At 39.5% G+C, this 17,823-nt stretch overlaps 1 protein-coding gene across 1 annotated transcript in view; it reads left to right on the forward strand.

Moving 5' to 3' along the window:
• Positions 1-17,823, forward strand: part of adamts16 (ADAM metallopeptidase with thrombospondin type 1 motif, 16) — a 51,783-nt gene that overhangs the window by 1,070 nt on the left and 32,890 nt on the right. The window contains exons 3-6 of the mRNA XM_026185423.1: positions 2,463-2,821; positions 13,072-13,429; positions 15,985-16,187; positions 17,605-17,688. Coding sequence (XP_026041208.1) covers positions 2,463-2,821; positions 13,072-13,429; positions 15,985-16,187; positions 17,605-17,688 — 1,004 coding nt within the window. The remainder of the gene's footprint in view (positions 1-2,462; positions 2,822-13,071; positions 13,430-15,984; positions 16,188-17,604; positions 17,689-17,823) is intronic.

A 17,823-nucleotide genomic window follows, 5' to 3' on the forward strand; every position in this document is an offset into this window, starting at 1 on the left:
GACTCAGCAACTTCTTTGCAGTTCTCTACCAGATCTTTTGTTGTTGTTGTTGTTGTTACCATGAAAGTGCATAAATATGTCTGCATAAATGAACTCTCTGTGAGCACATGTGCGGATGATCTGAAACAGAAAGGAATGGGAAAGCCCTCGCTTGTGTTTTGAGTTAGTGTCATAGGCAGCGCTTCAACAATTACTTCTCCTTGTTAATGTGTCAACATTCATATGTTAGAACGAGTTCATATGCAGAATTCATATTTTCATTCCTTTATCATCTTTAAGCCAAGGTGCCCACTGGCTGAAGACTTCATCAGTGCTAATGGCACTCAGGAGCCACTAAACCAACAAACCAACAACTGCAGGATCTTGTCTCAGCCTTGTCTGTCTCTCTCTTTCTGTGTGCATGTGTGTGTGTCTGTGCATGTGTGTGTGTATGTGTACTCTGTTCTCGCGGACTCTTTGTTTGTATACTGTCAGACATGGGTCGCCGCAGCTGTTTTTTGTGTGAGGGTGGGACAAGCAGTTAACTGGAAGCAACTGTGTGTCTATGCATTCGGGGGATGTGGACAGAGGCAAAGACAGAGAGGACCATTTTCTGGGTTTGCTTAAGAGCTTTGCTTTCCGCATAGAAAATGCTTGAGACTTGGGGCATGTGTTTGCTCTTTGCAGTCCTGTAACTCTGAGATAGATAAGACTGGTGACATGTCAAGGCTTTGCTTCCTGCCTTGGCTGCCCATGCTAAAACTTATGCAGTCGTAGCAAATCAACGTGCTTTAAATAATTCACCCGCTGCTGAGGACAGGGTGCTGTGTGTAGATACACTGAATGACCAAGATGCACCAAAAAGCAGGCATTGGCACAGGCAGGGATGACACACAGTCTGCCACCCTGCATGTTTTTCCCACTGCCAGAACCTGTCTGTCTCAGTGCTATATATACTCATTGTTAGGTCTTGCTAAAGCAGGTCAGCCTGTACGGTAACTGGGACATGCCCTTATTGACTGTCCAATGTTGTTGTTATTTCTGTGCACTTTAACCTGAAAAAAGTGACACCGTATCACTTTTGCATGGCTAAACACATTTACAGTGGCCATTCCAGTACTGTGCCAAAATCAGCCATGATGCTCTTATGTCTGTTTGCTGCCAGATTACTCTTAAAGCATCAACTGTAAAATGTTTTAAGCTGTGTGACTTAAAACACGACAGCATCGAGTGTCCCTTTTAACTAAGTTCCCAGGACAGTAACAAAAGTTATGGTAAAAATGAATAAATAAATAAATAATTTAAAATGAGAGCAATCATGCACATTTAACACAGAGCAGTGCATTGGTTAGTGCAGTCACTTCACAGAAAGCAAGTCCTCTGTTTGAATCCAGTGTGTGTGGAGTTTGCATGTTCTCCTCGTGTCTGCGTAGGTTCCCGTAAGTTCAACTTCCTGCCACAATCCAAAAGTAATCTTAATTGTCCTTTCTTAACTGGTTATATCTGTGAATATCCATGTGAATGGTTGTCTGTCTCTGTGTGTCAGCCCTGTGACAGAGTGGTGACCTGTCCAGGATGTACCCTGTATGGATGGATGGATGGATGGATAGATGGCTGGCCATCATGCACCTTTTCTATATATATTTCAAGTATATGCAAGAGTGAATATGTTCATTTCTTATAAAAGATGTCCCTTAGTCTGTTCTGCCATTCTTACTCCTCAGATGACCTTAAGCAATATTCTCTGTCACATGATTTTTCCTCAAAATGAAACTTGGACCAAGGCAGGGAGTCAGTATAAAATCAGCTACTTTTGATTTGACCTTTTGAGGAAAGCCCGTTAATTCTTATGATCACAGCATGATTAGACTTTTAACTGGACTACAACACAAGGGCTGACAATGACATTCAACCATCTCCCTTTATGACTTGCTGTTATCCAGTTTGAGCTATATAAAAGAAATAAAGTACTTGGTCAAACATGATTCACTCTCTACTAAAAGGCCTGGAATTGTCTAGAAAGCTTCCTTTTCTCGTAATCCTCTTTTGACCCCGTCAGCAAAAGTAAATGAGGCAGGCAGAGGAGAGCTAACAAAGAAAAGCAAAAAGCTGTAGTTTTAGACCGTGTTGTAACCAAGGCAGCAGCTGACACAATGTGCAGCAATTCACAATTAATTATGTTGACACAACAAATTAGTATAGATTTACCATGAGGCTAAACATTTATTTTTTGTATCTGTAAAAATATAGTCTTCTCTCATCACAGTTAAAACCTCTCAGCAGGCTTTCAGTTGCATAGTTCCAAGTTAAGAAATGTCTTTATATTTAATATGTCCACATTAAAAGACTAGATATAGTTGCTTTTTGTGGCTGCCTTTTTTGTGGGTGTTGTGATTGCAATTTTCACTCAGTGTTTCATTTGTCTTTTCACATTTCCTGTCCCTTTCCTTGCCTCTTCTTCCTTCAACATCCTTTATCTCCAGAATATGAGATTGTATCGCCATATGAGGTCGACCACCAAGGCGCTTACGTCTCTCATGAAATTGCCCACCACCAGCGCAAAAGGCGGCGCAGATCCCTCGCTTCAGACGCAGACTCATCTGTCGCTGAAAGCATCAGCGAAACAGTCCACTTCCGACTCAGAGGCTTGGGGCAGGACTTCCACATGGAGCTGAGGGACGCCTCGGAAAGCCTGATTGCACCTGGCTTCACCATCCAGGTCCTGGGAAAGAATGGCACCAAGAGCCTGAGGGCCTACCATCAGGATGACCTCTGCTTTTACCAAGGGTCACTGAGGTCAAGGGTCAACTCCTCTGTGGCACTATCCACATGCATGGGGATGGTGAGTCAAAACAAAGATGGGCTGCAGGATGGGTTCTGAAGATAAGAAAGGAAAGTCAGTAAATAGTTCAGATAAAGGGTGTGTGTGCATCTGTATCAGTCAAAAAGACTTCACGGTAAATTCATCATAAAAGTGCATCTCAGGGACATTTTTATATTGCTTAAGTTTTGGCAGCATGTAGGTTTAGCAGTGAGTTCTCTAATTGCACTCAATGACCGAGAAAAAAAAACGAGCTTGGGAGCCAAAGAAATTTGGCTCATCCTGGGACCGCTGATACTATAAACACTGAGTGTCAGAGTTCTTGTCATGGCAAAACCGGGGAGGCAGAAAGAGAGAGGTTATTGACCTTTTTTGGATTTCAACACAAAGTTTGGAATATAGTAACTTAACACCCCGAGACAAAAGACAGACAGTAAATTCAATTCAATTGCAATTCTTTCATTGTGAGACGCCATACTTTTTGATGAAACATTATGACTCTCGACAGTATGCTTCTATGGCTGTCTTTCACACAGTTCTTGAGTCAGTCCATTGTCTTTCTGATGTGCAGAGAAAATTGACTTAAATTGACTTAAAAACCCACCGAATAAGTTGGCAAAACATACACAGGAGGTTCTCGTTCCAGCGTGTCATGCATTATTAGTTGTAAGTCGGCTAATGAATAACTAATGGATGGAAAAGCTAAGCTTCATGTTCACATCATGTTTGCTACAAGCCAGGAAAATTCTAAAAATACACATGGGCCAAATATGCCATGACAATGTTTTGATGGTATTTTATCTTTACGTTTAGCACATGGCGTTTACTACACGGATATAAAAATATTTTGAATATTCCTCCAACAACGAGAAGCACCTTTGCATCATCTTGAAGGCCGCAACATTTGCAGCTGTCACTGCTTAAAGAGGATTGAAATGGGTGCAAATCCAATCCAGGTGAAATTAAACTCTGAGCACTCTAAAAGCTACACAGACAGTAAGCGGATATCCACATGCGAACCTGAGCAGATTTATTGGTGTTTAAATGATCAGCTGTATTTGTGTGTTTGGTCAGAGTGAAGCTCGGTATCTGCTCTAGCAGTGTTTGGAAGCAATTTTATTTTTCTTTCTACTCGTTAATGTATAATAAGTCCATCTTTTTTAGGCATAAAAGTCATTATTATGCAGTTTGGGCTAAAAATGCTGACTGAATCAATCTGAATTAAATCCTCTGGACTAGTTTACATTCTGTTTAGATTTACTGGCTAAATTCCAGTTCTCGCCTTGGTGGTCCTCCTGTGCTGCATGAACATAAAGAAGAAATTACTGTAATAAGCTCAAGTGAGGTAGTGCCACGCTAAGACCCCAAGTGTTATATTAACCCTCTTAGCAGTCTGGACTAGAGAACAAAGGACTTAATTAATACAAAAACTTACCTACACACTTATTCGTTTTGAAGTCAGCATGTTCTTTACGCTGGCTGCCAGTAGAGTTTAAAATGACCGTATGTACACACACAGAGCACTAAATCACCAGGCTCAAGATTATTTCTTACAAAATACACTGCTGCTTGCAGTCTTCGTTCACAGGCTCAGCATGTGTTAGTTGTTTCACACATTTGACTGTAGACTAGTGGAGACAGAGCCTTTCAGCCTGTGGCACTTGTGGCACAAGGCATTGGAACGGTCTACCACTACAGCTATGTTTAGTTGACTCAAACCTTTTTTGTTCAACCAGACTTTCTGTTGAGAATTTTATTGATTTGTTCGGTCTTATTGTTTCTTTTTATTTGCTATTATGCCACTTAATTTCATTATACATTCTACTCTTTTTCTGTTGTACAGCTGAAGCTTGGTAAAAAGAAGAGAAGTTCTCAAGTGTTCCTCATTTTGTTCTTCAACATCAGTGGAATGCTTCATTTGTCAGTTGACATCCGTTAGTGAATGCATTCAGGCCAGTGGGATATAAGCTTTCATCTGAAAAAGAAATATTGTTTGAACTTGTTTCTTTTCACAGTTTTACCAAAAGCAAATTCCCCTAAAAACCAGTTTGACCACATTTCACTTAAGCATGGCTTTTAGTGTTTTTAATTAGGCTAAAATAAATTCCATGTTGGTTTGCTGTTTATATTTCATTGTAAGGGACCACTGCTGTGTCTGAGAATTGCCCTCTAAAACTACAGGCAGAGAATGGCACATCTCCAGGGATGCTTCTCTTCTTCTGTGTGTGTGTGTGTGTGTGTGTGTGTGTGTGTGTGTGTGTGTGTGTGTGTGTGTGTGTGTGTGTGTGTGTGTGTGTGTGTGTGTCTACATTTCAGAGCAGATCCCAATAAAAGATCCAGCCAAAAGGTCCAGGGTTGCAGAGACTGTAAATGTTGTTCTCACGGCTGAGGCGGGCTAAGACAGACTGGGTCAGGGCATCATTGGGAATTTGGCTTTTTCTGATGTGAAGTTGGGAAGTGCAAAGCAATATCAGCAGGCAAAAGTATTTAGATTCTAGGGAAAAGATCAAGCTGGTTACTGATTTTCAAAAAAAGGGAAGAATGCATTTTATTAAGCGCTAAACTGCATATAAGAATTTTTCTGCATACGTTTTAATATTTAACTTCACCACTGTCACACAGTCAGTGTTGATACATAAGATGAGTTTTTGCACTAAAGACCTACATACCTATAGGGTTAAACTGGCTGTGCATAGTGCCAGTCTTTTAGGGACTTAAGCCATTTACATTGTTACGTTGTGGTGTCAACGTACATGATACCTCAACGGATTTTAAAATGAAGATGTTTAGATTGATTTAACGTTAATATAAGCTTTGGTTAAGGTTCAAAGTTCTTGGACAAGTGTTCAAGTCCAGCCAGTTAATCTAAGTGTGTGTGCGTGCTACAGATGTTGCATACAACTGGTCAAAACGTCATAACAGAGTTCACTGTACTTGAAAGCATATGGGAGACCTTGCACTTTGGCCAGTTTGCTTTAGCAAGGAACAGGTAAATATTGACCGGAGCAGCACTGCACCTGGACTCCAAATGCGCAGTGATACAACTTAGATTAGACTCTTTCATCACATTTGTTTGCGCTGTCATTCTTAAAAAAAAAAAAAAAATTAACACCATCCATCTGTGTTTAGAGTAAGCTGCAGGGTTAGGGTTTCTCACGCTGGCTAATCGACGCCAACAGAAGGATAATGAAAGATCAGAGTGAAAAGGAGTGACATTGACGAAGAATATAAGGGTCGTTGCTCCCTCCCTGGAAGTTTGAAGTGCTAAAATTCTTCTTGCAGGCAGTGTAACATTGTTAAAGCCTATTTATAATTTGCCTTTTCAACTCTCATCTTCTGGCAGCCCATGCAGTTGATGACAGGAGGGTGATCAGCCGTAAAAATCTCTGACTTACAAGCAATGAATTGATGGAATAAAAGTTTCAGGCCAATCCCACTGATCACCTGCCAAAGGGTTTCTTACACCAGCACACACACATGGAACAGCCCATCATAAAACAGTTCCTTCTCTGTGTCGACTTTATGCTGCAGCATGATATGCTTTAGTCCTGCTTTTATGGATATGAGGCTATTGAGGAGTGATATGCAGAAATTGTTCCAATCTGGTAACTTTCTTTTCATCCCTATGCCTACATATGGCATCTTGTGCAATTTTTGGTCCAAACAAAGGGGGAAAAAGATGTTATTCCTGAGATCTTGAAACAGAAAACAACTGGAGTTCTTTAGGTTTGTGATGACATTTTACCTCTCATCCAAGGTTTCACAGGGATTTCATCCTTAACCCACAGGTGATGGTAATGACCCATGCCTTATTTCACACCTTGAGATAACTCACATGATCAATAGTAGGTCAGTGACCTCAAGACCACTTCCAAAGGGGACAACCCCTTACTAGGGGTAAATAGCCATTTTAGACCTGTAAAAGCATCCTGGATAAGAGGTGAAACATCTTCATACACCTAAAGAACTCCAGTTGCCTTCTTTTTCAAGCTTTGTTGAAAAACCTACTCAGACACAAGATGTTTAGCATGCCGAACTAATATGTTGAACATCGTTATTGTCATCCAGCCTACCTAACAGCAGCTAGTTGACATTGTGAACTCACCAGCATGGTGGCAAAACGTAAAAGAATGTTGTAAGCCTCACAGAGCTGCAAGCATGATTTTTATCTGTAAATATGTTAACTTTGAGACTTGGCTGTCTGCAAACCCCATGCTGGAACCTGCTAGCTTAAATTATTGAGTTATTATGATTCATTTTCTCAAATATTTTTCTGTATGCAGCATAGCAGCAGCACTGTACTACCAAAGTAACAATTTGGTCTTATTGTGCCTTTTTGTATGCTATTTAATCTCCTGCTAATTTGCATCCATGAACATTACACAAAGGTATGCATAATAACCTTTTTTCAACTAGTAACTACTAATAAGCAACTGCTTACTCTCTATACAGTATGTCCTTTTTTCACATCTGTACTTTAACCCTGTGCTTCACCTACATCTGTATCAGTTTGGCTAATTTTACTCAGACTTGTAAAGCACACCTTCCTTTTGTATCAAAGGGAAATTCTTAATGTCCTGCCACTACAAATCACTTGGAAGGTATGTGTTTTCCACTTGTAAAAGGATGGGTGTGTTTCTTGCCTCGGGGCACGCAATCATGGTAATAATAGAATGCTGCACATTTCTTCCACCTCTGGGATTTCCAAGCGAATATGAGGGATGGGTCTACTGATGTTAGTGAAGCTTTGAAAAGCACATAGTGTGGTCTTGGCAGGTTGCTATCACCATTTCTCAGTAGATACTGTGCACCCAATGATGTGAGAACAGTTTTATCAAGGCTTCATCATTCATGGTTTCCTCCACCATACCACGGAGATTAAGTAATGAGGACCTCCAGTTTGTGTAATCCGTGCTGGATATTTTGGATACAGTGGTAATCTCTAATTCGTAAAGAAATGCGCATTAAACTAAAATATGACCCGAGAGAGCAATTCACAGTTGTTCAGTTAACTCTGTCAACGCAAAGCTCACAATCTGAATCCTTGTCTTCGGCTGCTGGAAGTGTAGCCATCGTGGAATCAGTGTGGATGACAAATAAAGCATTGCAGCATCATCTCTTGAAGCACTTTGTTCTGTCAAAAGACGGATTGTTTGGAAATGTGAAGCCTTGTGTTTGAGATGCCAAAGTTGCCACGTATTTTTGTCGAGGACAGCGAGGAGGGGTAGAGATAAATAACGACAGAAACATATACAGCCTACAGTCAGGTGCATCTTGTAATGCACTGAGCGCTTCCCCGCCTCATTTCCGCTTTCCTTCTGTTTCTTGCCCGCCTACTCTCCCCCCCCCCCCCCCCCCCCCCCCCCCCGTTCTTGTTGCTGCTTGTCTGGATGAGTCTGACACAGAGTCCAGCTGTCTGCGCCCTCCCAAGTAGTATTTCAGCATTTTATGACTGCTATTTGCACTTCATACTGCGTACTGTGTAATCCGATGACTTTGGCTATTTAGGAAAGGGACCAGTGTGACCTAATCTCTTAACATAGCAGCCTGCACACACACGCTCACGTACGTATTAAATTAAAGAAAGTGCATGTATGTTGTTTGTGCTCAACTCAAAAACTGCATAAAAAAGATAATCTGTTTTTGTCTGTAACGACATCCTTTAGCTTTGTTTAAATTCATTGCACACACAGTACAACACCTCTGCGTGTCTAGTTTTCTGTCACTGAAACTTGATGTATTCAGTAATAGAACACTTAAAATGAAATCAGCATATTTTAGAAGAGCTCACAGCCAACAGTTAAATACTGTGGTATCAACATCTGGATTGGATATCTGAAGCACAGGACAAAATACATTGACAGCATTTGTAAAACAATTAGATGCATTGATCTATCCTTCCAGAGAAACAGTCCTTTCAGTCTATGTGACAAAATGCAGATGAGAGGAAACAGGATAATATGTGGAGGAGTGACTCATGGTCCTTTTTATGATGGAGCTCCAGACACAAGCATATTAGCTGCTCATCCCTAACTTGGCTTTGCGATGCTTTTGAAAGAGCTTTTCATGCGCTCATTTAAAATATTAAAGCGACACTGATGATTTGACCCAGGGAAAAAAGTGAAGTTGCATAGACAAAATATTGAAATGCCATGACATGGCAGTAAGCTACCATGGTCAGCTCCAAAAATCACTTCGTATATGTGTAGACAGATATCTGGGAACTGCTGTGTTACAGCAATGCTGAAAAGACAAAGCAGCCAGTATACACAAACTGTAAGATACTTTAGTAAAAGAATAAAAGAGTGAACACTGTCACTTTGAAATGTGGCCATAGCTATCTTGTTGTTCATGCTTGCTGACATGTCTCCAGTGGAAAGCCTTTGGCTTCGGTTGAAATGGCGAACCACTTGCTCTTGAACTGTTTGCTTCATGTATTGTACTGTAAATGCTGTTACAGCGAAGTATCATATGCAAATGTAAACAAAAGTGGAAATTAAAGGTTTTTTCTAACCACATGACTTATAAAGTTGGCAACATACAGCTGCAAATAAGTCAAATTTAAATAGTGCAGCTCTGAAAATATCTTCTCTGTAGATACAGTTCTTTTTGAGACTGAATGTCAGCCAGATTTCCCTGCGCTGTCTAAACTACTGCTATTAGCTATCAAAAGATGTCTGTTTCTATAACAACCGCAAGCTAAACAGTCAGTACACATGCTGCAGGTTTAAATCCTATGGTTGATGTTCTCTCACTCAATAGGTTTCCTTTCTTGACTGTCTTGTTCATTGCAATGGATTGACTAAAAATAACCACATACAACAACAAAAAAAATGATGAAAAGGGATTTTTTTTTAATGTTCTTGGCAGTCTTTCCCCTGTAGAGCTGCTTTACCATATCACCACACTAATGCCCCAGTGTTCAATCCCTGAACCACCCACACAGAAAAAATAAATACTTAGCATGTGAAGTTCTGATGGTTGGCGGCAGCACAGTTCAGGTCAGAGGCCTCATCGTGACTTGGAACCAATTGTTGACAATTGTCTGTGATTACACAGCGCCGGGGCGGGTGCCATGTGGAATCACGCACCGGTTGTCACATGTGATATAAGCAACAATCCTGGCTGGGGTATTTCTTGACCGTTGGCGGGCCAGCAATGGTGGAAGGTGGTAACGTTTTAGTAAGCCTCTTTCTCACTTCTTTCTTTCCCTCAATAACTGATCACGCACCCTCATCTTTCTGGCATGGAATGTTTTGCTGATGTTAATGCCAGAGAAGGTTTGCAACTTTGCAGTTATTGAGTCACCAGAGCGTTGGCGACCGTTGCGCATTTTCCGCTTCAGCATTCGACAACTTTACGTGGTCTGGCTCTTTGCGGCTGTTGCTTTGGTTCCTAAAAACTTCCACTTTGCAAAAATACCACTTACAGCTAATTGTGGAATATCTAGAAAGGAAGACGTTTTACAGACTGACTTCTTGCAATGGTGGCTTCCTATTATAGTACCATGCTCGAATTCAGTGAGCTCTTTAAAACGAGCCACAATTTTTTTTGTAAAAGAAGATTGCATGGTTAAGTGCTTGACTTTTACACTCGTGGCAATGGGACTGAAAACAGCTGAATTCAAAGACTAAGCAGTCTAGGCCTACATTTGTGTCCATATAGTGCTGCTGTTTGTAGGTAGCTTTCATCTGTGAAACACCAGTTACTGTATAGTGGGAAATGATCATTATCTGAATATGGGACATCTGTAAATAACAACTGCTCTCCTCTGGCTTGAGCATACAACTTGACAGTAGGATTTGAAAAGTACCCCAGCAGCCTGCCCCTCCACCCCATTTTACCATTAATGTCACACTCTAGGAATCATGTGGTCAGTTGGATATATAATTCTTTCATTTACCTGTGTTAATATTCATAATTTGATAATATTGCAAGGAATACGCCATTCTGACAGCTGTAGAACCAATCATGCTAATTACTTCATAAATGCACAGTACTGACAATAACTTTTTTTACTACAGTATGTGATTAAAGCTGTAAACTGCATGGTCATTGTGGTCATAGCTGACACATCTGTATCGACCTCATAGTTTTCACATGCAAAGCTCAACGCGGTACTTTCCATAGACTCTGCTTCGCTAGTTCTCTGACCTGTATGAAGGGTAAACGGCCCAGGTTGATGAGTGATGATGAAAAAATTGGTTCTGAAGACCTTGTCAGCATGAAAGACATCACTGTTTGAAATTTGCTCCTGCGAGTCTAACTTATTGCTACCAGAGATTCCCCTACTTAGAGATATGGAAACATCTGCAGACATCCACACATGCAGACTTTTGAGTTTCACATTTATGAGCCCTGATTTTCCAGCTGTCTCTCCCACTGTTTTGTCTCACACACAAACTTCCACTTTGTACTGTGTAAGGACTGACTTATGCACATACACACACAAAGACACATTAATACACACTCACTACCTCACCACTGCAACTGTGTCACTGTGTCTCTGTTAGCCAGCATCTGACTGCAGGGATGAAGGGCCTCATACTCCACTCACAGTGAAACAAAATGAAAGAAAAAAAGCAGTGGCGACTGTAGTCATTTAAACATATTTTAGGGAAATGGTTGTAACTGCCAAGTGCAGTTAAAGTACAAACACTACATGCCAACTGACTGTCATCACAAATGTGGTGCATGTTTAGAGAGACTGAGAGTGAAAAAGAGAAGAAGAGAGCAAGGGAAACCATCTCCAACTGTCTGAATCTGTTGTGTTGATAGAAGTTTATTGAAAAGCTGAATATGAAAGCTGAAATGTCTCTTTGACACAGACAGGGATAGAGGGAAAAATAAAGCGAGAATAACGTCAGCTTAAAAAAATATTGTGAATAATTGTCACTGTAAAATGTAGAGATTCAAAAAGGCTTTTGACTCAGTTTATCCACTGAGATTAATAACAACATGCCACTGCTACAATTCAGACTGACCCAGTTAGAACATTTATAAATGAAAATTGCTGTGTCCTTAAATATGTGCAGATATATTGACAGTCATGTGAAAAATAAGCATTTCACAAGATTCTATGCAATTCTTGAAGAACTAAGTACACCCCATTATTAAGTAGCGTGCATAATGACCTTTGGCAGCGTTAACCTGAAGTAATTCTTTAAGACTTTTGTGGAGGAAATTTGGCCCTCTTCTTTACAACTTTATGGGCATTCATTTATCCGCAGCTTTCTTAAGGTCCTGCCAAAGGATTTAAAACCTTGTTGGGGTCTGGACTTTAACTGTACAACTGCAACACCTTGATTGTTTTCTTTTTTAACCACTCTGTTGCAGATTTCCTGCTATGCTTGGGATCTTTACCCTGTTGCATCACCCATTTTGACCTGACCTCCAGGTCAGGAAAGTGCCAGCAATTCAGATTAATTAATTTAATTAGTAGCCCCTAACAGCTGGTACTGTACTTACTTTGTACCCACACTTTCTTTCAAAACTTTCTTTTTCAAGTGGCCATATTAATTGGCCTTTTACAAAAGCAACCTGTAACTGAATGTCTAAGTTATGCTGTGGCACCAAAAAAGCACACATTGATCTTCATATATAGTAAAAGGAAATTGTTGCTGCTGAAGATGTTCATGTCGCCCATTCTCGTATTCTATGTTGTATTAAAGATATCACAGGATAAACAGAGCTGGAAATGGGCTCTTAAGAGCTTCTCTTACATACATGCTATACATGCCACCAGCCCATTGGGTTTAAAATCATTCTGTCTGACCAAGTTTGGTTTAAATTTAGGTGAGATAACGGTTGACCCTGAACAGTAAAACAGATGTTAAACATGATGAAACGTGGCCAGTGACCTAAAGAGGTTTAAGGGAGGCGGGTTCAGAGCGACTAAGGGTCAAACCTTGACTAATTGCTAAAAGAGGCAGACTGGGTAGCTAAATGAAAAGCTGGCGAGAGTAATTATCGTAACGTTATCATTAAAATATATGACTGCAGCCCTTTGGGCCTTTTTCAGTGGAAAAGAATTTGTGAACTTTTGAGGTTTTAGCAAACAATATTTCATTATTGGGTCACGTTTAAATATTTTTTCACAAAAAAGTTGGGAAGAGACCCTCTTTTTTCAAGATTGTTTGGCCTGAGAAAGATTTTTTTGAGGGTTTTCCACATGGCTTGAGTGTAGACAACATGGGTGCAACAGTAGATTAGTGCAGCCTAGGTAACAGGTTGTGCTGTAAAGCTAATCAAACTCTCTATTTTGCCTCTAGTCAGGTTTGATCCAAACACAGGATGCAGAATATTTCTTGAGACCCGTGTCACACGGCTTGGCGCAGATGGAGAACTTCACAGCGCCCTTCGGTCATCAGCCACACATCCTCTATAAGAGAGAAAGGGACTCCCAAACACAGCGGCAACATGTGCTTCAAAAGAGATCCGCTGACAACACAGTGTTTGAACATCAATACAAGGGACTGCAAAAACAGCATGACAACAATAACAGCAACACTCAAGCTGACCTGATAAAACATCATGGAAGTGGCCAACAGCACAATGACCATCGCCATGACAGCGACTACAGACATGGGGAGAAGCAGAAGCAACACTTCTGTGGGAGAAGGAAGAAATGTATGTAAGGGCAATTTCTCCTTCTAATGCTAATGTAACATTGTAGTATTCCTCTTAAGATTTACATACATTATTGATTCCTGCACCTTCCTATTTGCTTGTTATAATACTTTTAAACCTCTAATAATTTGGTTTACATAGTGTTTATTAAAATCAATTTCACCTTAACCCGGAAACTTGCAAAAGAATTTGCAAGCACTGCTAACCTAACAATGTCTCTTGACTATAGGGGTCATAGATCATTATGTGTCAACTAGCCAAATCTCACTGGTATTTGGGTTTTCACGATCAAACAGAAAGTAACAGCACCACTAAACTTTCATTTTAAGTGCTTAATCTGGCCGGCTAGGTAAAGTTTTTAACAACGAGGTGGCTCTTATTGCCAACTAAAGTCAGCCTCATAAATCCTCTTCTTCATGGATGGCTAGGCACTGCTAGATTGTAATAGATAGAGTAACAGCTGTACCAAACAAACTACTGAAGGGGTTTTTTGTTTGGTTCGGGTTATTTTTAACTCTCCTTTGTTGCTTTGTCTTAGTTTTTTGGCAAGAAGAAGAATTTGGACTGGAAATATCAAGAATTTGAATTGGTAATTCAAGATTCTGCTTTTAAAGCAATTATCAATCTTGGTAATTGCTTTAAAAGCAGTATTAAATAACGAAGAATGCAAAGAACATTTAGATTAGTAAAATGGGAAAAAATAATATACAAAATTTTTCTGGATTGGTGACATCCTAAGTGTTTAAGAACCAAACAATGTTATTTTATTTTGAGGTCAGCCTTACTCACATATTCTCCGATTTAGGGTGGATTTGATATTGGATCACTTTTTACTAATTTAATTATAAAAAAAAAAGCCATGAAGTCATTTTTGCCCTTTTCAGATTTTCATATGAAAACACTTAACACTTACTAAATAACCTTCTTATCCTTCGATAATATTACATGTGTTTACATTTGTGGTTTACTCTGTTTGTAACAGCTTCACGAGGGTGGCTGGTGGAAGCATCAAATTGCTATTTAATGATGGTAATATCATCATATTTGTGCAGCAAACATTCACAAATACTTGTGAAAATTGGACAGCAGCTGTGTCTCATTTTAAATTGTAACACAAGATTAAAGACAACACATTCTATGTTGACTTGGGTTTCACACATTGTTAAGACATTAGCTCCTTTTTATGTAAAGGAGACAATCAGCAGTGTGTTGTCACTTACACAACATGGGGATTGTAAATGTTGTAAAGCAGATTGTCTTAGACTGAAAATCTTTAAACACAATAACACTCATTCATGATTAGCTGATTCCTCGAACAATCATCATTTTCATGTATTTATTTAGACATTTGTGGTTGATTTTATAAGTAAAGGTTAATTCTTATAATTTCTGTTTACTTTGCACTATGACAAATGTTTGCTCTCAAGAAATTACCACAAGATCCGTTAACATTGCTTGCATCACGGGGGTCTTTCAAACGAGAGCAGCTGTATGTCCCTATGAAAACACAATGATGTTTGCATTTTTATAAGATGATATCACCGAACACCTGCGTTGTGTGTCCGCCTGTATAAGCAAACTTTCTAGCCTTTATAGATTATCTAAGCCAGCGATGAGCAGGTCAAAATTTTGATAACCTATCAAAACACTGAAAATAAGACTTAAGAAGATAACGTTACAAGATACTATGGTTGCATGCTGTGCTTTTGCACTAACAGGTGTTCTACTTTATGTCATAGTTCAAATCTGAATGTTCGAAGGTGCTTTTACTCCCAGATTCACATAGCAAGCTTCAATTCATCAAAAGTTACAAAATCTTTTTCATAATACAGCCTTTCATTAGTACTAAATAAACAAATAAACAAAAAAAACATCATTTTGGGACAAAAATACACTATATTTATGTTACATGTCTATAGAATATGAAACAGCTCTGGAAGCACATACATTTCAGATGAATGTGTGTGCTTTCAACATGTAAATATTTCATATAGTTGATTGTTTTAAATATTGTTACTTTATGTAACTGTAGCTACTGCAAGGCAGAACACATACTAGGATTTCACACTTAATGGTAGCATAACATTGAGACTGCCAGAGTCAACAACAGTAAAAAAAAAAAAAAAAAAGCACAGTTGGCAGTTTATTCATGACATCAGGTCACAAAAGTAAGAGCACGGTTAATCATCCAGAGCTGTTGCCAGCTATTTGCCAGAATCGCTGGTTAGCACACATAAGCAAAGGTAAACATTTGGCCAGTGGCTACAAATGTATTTCAAATCACTTGCAAATGTAATCAGCAATGGAAAGGAAGGCTTGCATTTGTCATGGACATTATGGCTGCAATTAAGGCGCTATTATATGCGCTATTGTTTGGGCTTTCATCAGTCACTCGGAAGCTTCCATACAGTAGTTCATCATGTTAACTGTGCAGCCATAGATCACTGAGTAATGCTCCATTCAGGTTGTTCAGCTGTTACTACATCATTTTGCTTCAGACCAGTTTATTACTTAATGAATTCTTACTCTATATCTTTTTCCATCTGTTTTCACAGACATGCCGAAACCTCCAGAAGAGGATATTTTTATCCTTCCAGATGAATACAAGTTTATCCCCAGGAATAAAAGGGCAGTGCTGATGAAGAACAAGGCCAACCAGGGACTCAATGTGGAGACACTTGTGGTGGTGGACAGAAAGATGATGGACAACCATGGCCATGAGAACATAACTACATATGTTCTTACTGTGCTTAACATGGTGAGACAAATTTAGTCTTTACCACTGTGTTTGATGTGCACTCTGCCTATAGGCTAGCATGGGCGCAGCACACATTCAAGACAGGAGTTACATAAATCAACCTTAAGGCTGACTCGTTTTTTTAAGAATACCAAATATGATGTCTTGTAACTTTATGGGAAAGTTGTCTTGTATTTTTACAAGTGGCTTTAACAGCAGAACCACAAAGCCTGGTGTAACTTTGCAGTCACATCATCAAATGAAGTTTTAGGATGCTGTGCTTTTTTTGCTATTATACACCATAACATCAGCTGATGAAAGAGGAAGCCATGCAATTTATTTGAAGTAAGGATTTAGTTACTTGACAATCCTGTCTGCTAGACTAACTTATCAGAGATCTTAAAACAGGAAACTGATATCTGGGTGAGATCATCTCCACAACGCTTGCAGTGTCCCCCTCCATTCCTCTCAGCTTATCTGTAAGCGAATACCGTCACACTTGTTTTGCTACTTAATGACTGACTGACAAATCCAAAGATAATCCATCTATTTTGAAAACATAGTTCCCTGTAGTAAAAACAAAGTCAGAGCAGTCACCGGCCTCATAGGAGTCACCTAAATACTATATGGGGTTTCACAGAAAATACCCAACGCTTCACACCACCTGCCAGCCCTCATGGGGCTTACAAAAGTCATTTAATATTTGTTGGAAAGGAAATCTAATAAGCTCTTTAGCTTTGTATAGAATTGTGCTTTCACAGTGACAGTGGAAAGACAAAAAAAATCATAGTTACTTATTTAAAAAAACATGCAGTGCACTATGCATCACAAAACACTACAGATCTGTGGAAACAGGTGTGATACATTATTCCTATATGTAAAAACATATAGGGATTCATTGCTCTAATCAATTCAGAAATCTGACAGCCTGCCAAACACTCAGCTTTCAGCATAGCTTAGTTTAAGTGAGCTCTTTGATGACCTCCCTGACCTTTCTGCAACAAACCACGGCCATGTGTCTTCCTGTGAGTCAGCGCAAAGCAGGACGAAAAGAGGGAAATGAATGAGTTTTCCTAAAGATGTATTCGCGAGGTCTTAGAGAAAGGCATACAGCGAACCCTCATAGTCATATTATGGGAGTGGTGCATAAATATAAGTTAAGGACATTTTAACACATCAGCCTAGATTGTACTAATCAGATCCTCTTCGAGTACCAGTAACAGTTTTTAATGACAGATCCTGCATTTGTATAAACAGGCGAGTACTTCAGATGTCACTTTGATGCTCACGTTCAAGCCACTTTAAACTTTGTAAAATTACTCATGCACATGTAGTTTATGTCTCAAATTACATGAGTTTGAAACATTACTTGAGATGGATTAGACAAATGCCAGATGCTCTAGTAATACGTCATAATGATTGTCTGTTTGCCTTTTAGGTCTCAAGTCTGTTCAAAGATGGCACAATAGGGGGAAATATCAACATAGTGATTGTGGGTCTCGTCCTCCTGGATGAAGAACAGGTGAGCGTGTCAGTTTTTAGTCAGAATCATCATTCACCCAGACAACTCAACCCTATACACTAACAATATGTTACCATGTTCTTTAGCTGTACATACCAAGGGGCAAAAAAAAAAATGCAAAAAAGGATCATTTGT

This window comes from Astatotilapia calliptera, chromosome 11, assembly GCF_900246225.1.
Source record: "Astatotilapia calliptera chromosome 11, fAstCal1.2, whole genome shotgun sequence".
NCBI classification, from domain to species: Eukaryota; Metazoa; Chordata; class Actinopteri; order Cichliformes; family Cichlidae; genus Astatotilapia; species Astatotilapia calliptera.